The sequence below is a fragment of the Acipenser ruthenus genome, chromosome 8, assembly GCF_902713425.1.
Source record: "Acipenser ruthenus chromosome 8, fAciRut3.2 maternal haplotype, whole genome shotgun sequence".
Taxonomy (NCBI): Eukaryota; Metazoa; Chordata; class Actinopteri; order Acipenseriformes; family Acipenseridae; genus Acipenser; species Acipenser ruthenus.
In genome coordinates, this window is record NC_081196.1 from 41,194,983 (window position 1) to 41,202,693 (window position 7,711).

At 36.0% G+C, this 7,711-nt stretch overlaps 1 protein-coding gene across 2 annotated transcripts; it reads right to left on the bottom strand.

Annotated features, from left to right (window-relative positions):
- Positions 1-3,540: 3,540 nt before the first annotated feature.
- LOC117407456 (trafficking protein particle complex subunit 2-like) lies at positions 3,541-7,554 on the bottom strand. 2 transcript variants are annotated; one of them, XM_059028997.1, is made up of 5 exons: positions 7,455-7,554; positions 6,684-6,784; positions 5,554-5,702; positions 4,760-4,841; positions 3,541-4,383 (listed from the first exon to the last, which is right to left on the bottom strand). In XM_059028997.1, exons 2-5 carry the CDS (start codon positions 6,774-6,776, stop codon positions 4,285-4,287), a joined length of 423 nt encoding a protein of 140 aa, XP_058884980.1. In that variant the 5' UTR covers positions 6,777-6,784; positions 7,455-7,554; the 3' UTR covers positions 3,541-4,284. The 2 variants fall into 2 exon arrangements, with proteins under 2 accessions (XP_058884980.1, XP_058884979.1); XM_059028996.1 differs by lacking the exon at positions 7,455-7,554 and adding an exon at positions 7,386-7,407.
- Positions 7,555-7,711: the final 157 nt, after the last annotated feature.

The following is a 7,711-nucleotide window of genomic DNA, read 5'->3' on the forward strand; positions in this document are numbered from 1 at the left end:
TTGTCTGTCCTATAAGCTCTAATTATATTTTCATGATAACCAAGGGTAAATGTTTACACCTTGTCTGCTTTGTACTGAAGGCACTGCAGCGCAGCTATGGATTGCTCCATGTTTTTCTGTTGTACAAACCCACACAGTTATTACTGATTCCTATTCCTAGTCATTAAATACAGCCACTGTTGCTTAGAAAAGACTATTTACAGTATAAAAGTTTACCCCAATTTTTAACTGGGCAAAGGATTGAACGGCAGACACGAAAAGGTATAAAACCTTATCATAAAGCAGGTCTGGTTTTCGAAGGAAACAGGTTAGTGGTGTCAAAAGCTGTAAACATGGATAATCCAAGAAAAGCTCAACTATCCTCAATAAAAATAACTCTGCTGTACCTCCCCCTTTTTCCGATTTTACAGACCTGACTCCAAGTGCCTTTTTGGCTAGTCTTACACACTAGTTTTTTTTTTTTTTCCCCCCCCGGCCATTTGAATTAGCTCAAGCGTGGTTCACAAGCAACAATCCTGGGAACTTATTGAAAGTGCAATCACGCTGCAGTGTCCAGTGTATGTATTGACTACCATCTGCCGCTAAAACTTTTGCAATTGTGAGCATACAGTGGTTTAAAATATGGTAGGAATTGTCTACTTTTTAAAAAAGTTTTACCTGAGAATTTATGATTCAGCATCTGGAAAGTTGCATGGATTGCCTGTGGTGTTAAAAGGATTAACTGCACATATTTACCCCAGCCCCTCCCTTCTATCTCATAGACTCTATTGATAGCTGGGAGGTAAAGAAACATTGCTTTGTTCTCAGAGTTTTAATGTAGCATCTTGAGTCTTGATGTCTCGCTATATAAATGCTTTCTTTTCTGCTCCACAGTGGAAATGTATCGCTGATTAACATCAGCCCATCTCTTCTGTTGACAAGACCAACTAATATATTATAAAGCAAACTGAAGTGTTGTTTCTTTTTGCTAATTACCTGTGACAAAAATGTATAGTGATAATCACAGCAGAGTGCTTGCACTGCAATATCAGTCATACCAGTAAGCCTTAATTATCAGGCTTGTCTTTGCTAAATTAATGGCAGCCATCTACAACTATAACATATGCAGATCAATTCTAGTACAGTGAAATGAAAATGTGTGTGTATAATATATATATATATATATATATATATATATATATATATATATATATATATATATATATATATATATATATATACAGTGCCTTGCAAAAGTATTCAGACCCCTGACCAATTCTCTCATATTACTGAATTACAAATGGTACATTGAGATTTCGTTCTGTTTGATATTTTATTTTAAAACACTAAAACTCAAAATCAATTATTGTAAGGTGACATTAGTTTTATGTTGGGAAATATTTTTAAGAAAAATAAAAAACTGAAATATCTTGCTTGCATAAGTATTCAACCCCCACACATTAATATTTGGTAGAGCCACCTTTTGCTGCAATAACAGCTTTAAGTCTTTTGGGGTAAGTATGTACCAACTTTGCACGCAGTGTCGGAGTGATTTTGGCCCATTCTTCTTGGCAGATTTGCTCCAGGTTGTTCAGGTTGGTTGGACGACGCTTGTAGACCGCAATTTTTAAATAGTGCCACAGATTCTCAATGGGATTGAGATCAGGACTTTGACTGGGCCACTGTAGGACATTCACCTTTTTGTTCTTGAGCCACTCCAATGTTGCTTTGGCCTTGTGCTTGGGATCATTGTCCTCCTGAAAGGTGAATTTCCTCCCAAGCTTCAGTTTTTTAGCGGACTGAAGCAGGTTCTTTTGCAGTATTTCCCTGTATTTTGCTCCATCCATTCTTCCTTCAATTTTAACAAGATGCCCAGTCCCTGCTGATGAGAAGCATCCCCACAGCATGATGCTGCCACCACCATATTTCACTGTAGGGATGGTGTGTCTTGAGGCATGGGCAGTATTAGCTTTGCACCACACATAGCGCTTTGAGTTTTGGCCAAAAAGCTCTTGGTCTCTTGGTCTCATCTGACCACAAAACCTTTTCCCACATCGCAGCTGGGTAATTCTCATGCTTTCTGGCAAACTCCAGACGTGCTTTCAGATGATACTTTTTGAGTAATGGCTTCTTTCTTGCCACCCTCCCATACAGGCCAGTGTTATGCAGAGCTCTTGATATGGTTGACTGGTGCACCATTACTCCACTCCCAGCCACTGAACTCTGTAGCTCCTTCAAAGTGATTGTTGGCCTCTCTGTGGCTTCTCTCACAAGTCTCCTTGTTTGAGCGCTGAGTTTTGAGGGACGGCCTTTTCTTGGCAGTGCCTGGGTGGTGTGATGCAGCTTCCACTTCCTGATTATTGATCCAACTGTGCTCACTGGGATATCCAAACACTTGGATATTATTTTGTACCCTTTCCCTAATCTGCATTTGTATCTCTAACTTCTGTAGAATGCTCTTTGGTCTTAATTTCCCTTCAGATTCACAGCCTGACCAATGATCCTTCAACAGTGGGGTTTTTATCCAGAAAATGTGACAGCAACTTTAATGGTTCACAGGTGGAGGCCAATGGTAAGGTAATTGTGTCCTCGTTAGGGCAATTTCCTTCATCGGTGTAAACTGGGAGCTTCCACAGCACGGGTTGAATACTTACACAAGCAAGATATTTCAGTTTTTTATTTTTCTTAAAAATATTTCCCAACATAAAACCAATGTCACCTTACAATAATTGATTTTGAGTTTCAGTGTTTTAAAATAAAATATCAAACAGAACGAAATTTCAATGTACCATTTGTAATTCAGTAATATGAGAGAATTGGTCAGGGGTCTGAATACTTTTGCAAGGCACTGTATATATATATATATATATATATATATATATATATATAAACCATGTGCTTATGTATACAACTTATCAATATGTTTGGGTTACACTTACATTATTAATTCAGACATTATATCTGACTCAGTTTCCTGGAAATTAGAGTAAGTGGGTTCCTAAAAACTGCTACACAGGAAGTGAATGTGTAGTTTGTTGGCAGGATTTAAAAAATATAGTGGTGAATTAAAAGACCAACGCATAAGAAAATGACTTGTAAGAAAGTTGCTATTCTAATGAGCAGTAAAACGACTCTATGCTGGCTAATAGAAGGTACTGTAACATAAAAGTAAGCAATAATAGAAATAAGAATATCAAACCATGATACCAGTAATGAAATGGGATGAATTACAGATTCATAAAAGTTGGTGTTAGCAACATAATTGTAGGGTTGATTAAGAAAAAGGTTACTGGGGGTCATCTGTGTCCTCACAAACTCATTTGTGTCCTCACAAACTCATTTGAGCAACAGAACTACATTATATTTCATCATTGATGTCCCTGTACCCTTCTCAATTAAATATACATATATATATATATATATATATATAGTATTAATATGCATAAAATCAACTAACAAACTCAATTGAACCATGAAGCATGTCATAATACAGTTACAAGTAAATATTTTTTTTATTATAATGATAATCAAACATTGTTTAATCAATGAAGATTGAAATGCTACTGTTTCAAAGGCTAGTTTTATTTTTTCTACTCCAAAGCAGGGTTCCTGATAGTTATATACATGTCTTAATTAATTGCAATCAACAATCATAAATGGTACATTTTACAGCTTTATCAAATAATTCAAATATTTTGTATGAACTATTGGTTCAAATATACTGTTACTACTAGCATAGATTTTTTTTTTTAAATCTGGAAAAATAGGGAAGATGTCATTTTTACTGGAATAGGAGTTATGCCAAGGACAAAAGCCAACCTTAATAAACATGAAGTTTGTTGGAGATAAGTCCTCTTTTCACCCACAGTGCAGGAATACTACAGCTGATGTGAGCTTCCTTTAAGTATTCTTACCTCACAACAAGAAAAACAACCAGTCTCAAGGTCAGACAGCAGTTCAGTGTCAATGCTATGACTGCAACAAATGTGGGCTTAAGAGGTTGAATACTGTTAAGAGAACCAATTTCAGCATAGGCTCAAACTCTAGGTTAATGTTCAAAATATTATGAATTATCTTAATAGCGTTGATAATGAAACAGCAACATCTTTATTGATTGACAGCAATAAACAGTGCAGTGTATTTTTGGAATATATCCTTTCCCACATCTTCCCTGTTGTCTTAGAAAATGTTTTGTAATTAAACTGGGAATTGCCATCATGGAAAATACATTATAATAAGCACAGTTCAATATAAAAAAACAGTTCAAATCTGAGCTCCTGTATTTGCAACACAATGCAGTAGACATTAACTCAAGAGGTGCTTCTTGCCAAGAAACTGAACTTTTCTGTCAAAGGCGGTTGATCGAATGGGAGCATTTGGTTCATAAAATGGATTCATCGCGAACTATAAAAGAAAGAGCATACAATATATTACTTTTAGAAAAAAAAAAAAGATAAAATACTGTACGTAAAGTGCTGTATACTGAGAAGTTTAGCCAGATGGCAGATAAATCTTAACAACAGTAGTACAAATTAGTGATGGATTTATTTTTTGAAAAAGACCAAAACAAAACAAAAGGACACGGCATGTCTTTTTAAAACTAATCTGATTTCAGACTGCTATAAGTTGCATTCTGGCTTCTGGCTTGCGTTATACTTTGTATACATTGTTTTAATACAGATTGTTCAATTAAATGAACACTAAGTATCACCTCATGTGATGTAGTGAATGTGAATAAATCTACAGTGCTAAAAAAAATATTTCAAGTGTCAAAACATACCTTTATATATAAATCATACACATCATTGAAAAAGTTCTTTATCCCATCTTCTTGCCTTACATCATGGAGCATGAGAAATCTCATATGTGAAAAGGAGTTAAGGTAAAAATAATAACGACAGTTCACATTACTGAAAAAAACAGTTGCCAAAACATTTATTTTAATCCCTCACCAACAGTAAAAAAAAAATATTAATCATCCAAAATCTGGAGCCAAGTACCTGGCCTAAAAAAAAAAAAAAAAAAACACTTATTTACCACTAAATTAAACAAGTTACATTTTACTGGCTGGATTCACAGACCCAGGTTAGTGCGTAAGTGTCCAAGAGTAGTGCTCATCGGGGTCTATGAAACCAACTGTATATCATCTACATTTAATTAATATCTTACCAATTTTAAATGTATGATTATCTATTACTGTTTTGCTGATATCACTATGTATAATGTTTACTAACTATGCCAGCAAAATACTTTATAAAAAAAAAAAAGGCGGCACATTGTGGGGCGAATTCTCCTTGCAGAAAAGCAACCAAGTTTACAATTCTGGCACAACTGATGGTCAAAACGGATAGGAAAAAAAAAAAAGACGGGAAAGGTTTAGGTACTATTACTGTTTTTTGTGCAACTCTGACATTAATTATTTTGTTATGGCTATTCCATAAAAAGGTTTAACAGCTATAAGTAAATAGTGTACTTTATCACCTGGTACAATTGAATTGTTAAGGACATGATTGGTTAAAAGCCAATCATGATTAAAATGAATATATGAAATATATAAAAACTGTGGAGAAAAGGATATGTCCAGCTGTGACAAAGGCAGAGACAAACCACTCATTAAACTTGTCCACTGTTTTGAGGTACATATTGTTTGATGTCCACATGTTCTCATCAACCAGGTCAAGAGCAGCATGGGCTATGAACTGGTTTAGATGCCGGTGGTCATCCTGTTTATTAACAAATACAAGAAATAGCCTTTGAAACAATAAAACAATAAAACAATACTTAATTAGTTATCCTTGGAGAAGCTCTGCAACACCCATTAAGACTTTACAAGACTCTGATATAAAGTATGCCTACATATTAGTGAATGTTTACTTCATGATCTTTCCACAATATGTAATGAGGAATTATTCTGGTACACAAATAATCCCCCGATGCTGTGTTATGAACAAGTACAATGCTAGACGTAACTCCCACGCAACTCCACTGCTCCGCTCACTCCACTGGCTCTCGATCACCGCTCGCATCCAGTTCAAGACTCTTGTACTAGCCTACAGATGCCTTGACCAGACTGCACCCAGCTACCTCCAGACCCTCATCTCTCCCTACACCCCCACTCGACCTCTCCGCTCCTCCTGCATTAGAAGACTGGCACTACCTCCTCTACGCTCCCCTGCCTCCAGAGCCCGCTCCTTCTCCACCCTCGCCCCGCAGTGGTGGAATGACCTTCCTACAGATGTCAGGACTGCCCCGTCCCTGACCACCTTCTGGCGCCTCCTCAAGACTCACCTCTTCAGACAGCACCTGTAGAACTCCTCTTTTTTTCCCTAAGGACACTCTTCCTTAAATGCGCTTTACTTGTTCTTATCTGCCCCATATTTTACTGCATTTAATCCTGTACTTTAGAGTACTGTAATCTGTCAAGTGTTATTTAATCTGTAGTATTTAGTATTTAATTAGATCCTGATGTAACTATCACTGACACTGTTATCTGCTCCATTATTGAATCGTATTTTGTCATACTTGTACTTGCTAGAACCAAAGTCATTGTATTTATCTTGCTCTTAATTGTATTATTACTTGTACTGTGATTCTTGAAATGTATTTTTGTTTACGACTGTAAGTCGCCCTGGATAAGGGTGTCTGCTAAGAAATAAATAATAATAATAATAATAGACATAATGTTCGGAAATCAAGCTACACACCTTTGACTCAGTTTTTCCTGCTGGTAGAAACTCCATTTCAAACACTGGGTTATCATGGTGGCCAACCATAACAAAATAGAAACTTCCTGACATTGTTAATTCTGTAATTAAAAAGCAAAGAAGATTATATGTACATAAAGCAGTATGGGCATTGACTGGAAATGACTGGTGTTTTCAGGATCAGCAGCCCTACGTGCAATACATAGGCAATACAATGCAAGATCTCAGTTACAGGTGTGCTCTGCCCCCATTGTACAACTGCTGTAGTTATATTTGTTGTATGAGAATATAATCTCTAGAGAACCAAGGTAATGTGACATTTATTTACTGTTGAACCATAATAATGGTGTATGGCAATTCATAGCCAGTAATTAGGAATTGCATATACATAGTCTGTGCTTAAACCTTAAAAAATGAATAATGTACGTGCTTAGCTTCAGCTTGATGTCATACAACAAAATAGGGTTTATTTCATTAAGTTATGCACACACTGTATACTGCCTTAACCCTAAAACAAAAAAAAATGTCATTGACTATGACACCTATGTTACAACGCTGGACCGCAAATTACTGGCGTTTTTTAAGGGTTTCAATAAGGTAAACATTCGTTGGACAATCATCTGGTATGTTTACAACAAGCACCGCCCTGATTAAACAACATATTGTCTTGATAATACTTCAAAAGAAGAACATAAACTTAACTTTCACCAATATATATAGAAGAGGACTGAGACCCGTGTGGAATAAAACATAATAAAAACATGAATTTACCAACAGCAACCCAAAAACCTTCCTCCGGTCAGGTACATGCGGCGCAGGATGATTACGTCATTGAAACTTAAAGGGATAGGCACATTTTGACAGAAAACAATACAACTGGAGTTAACCCAAATGAAATATGAATACTGCTTACATAGCCAAATAAAATTATCACTAATGGTTCCTTTATAGCTTATAAAATACAATATGATTTCACAAGTAGAACTAATTATTCATTACTTGCTGTTTACATTCTGTCTTAAGAAATA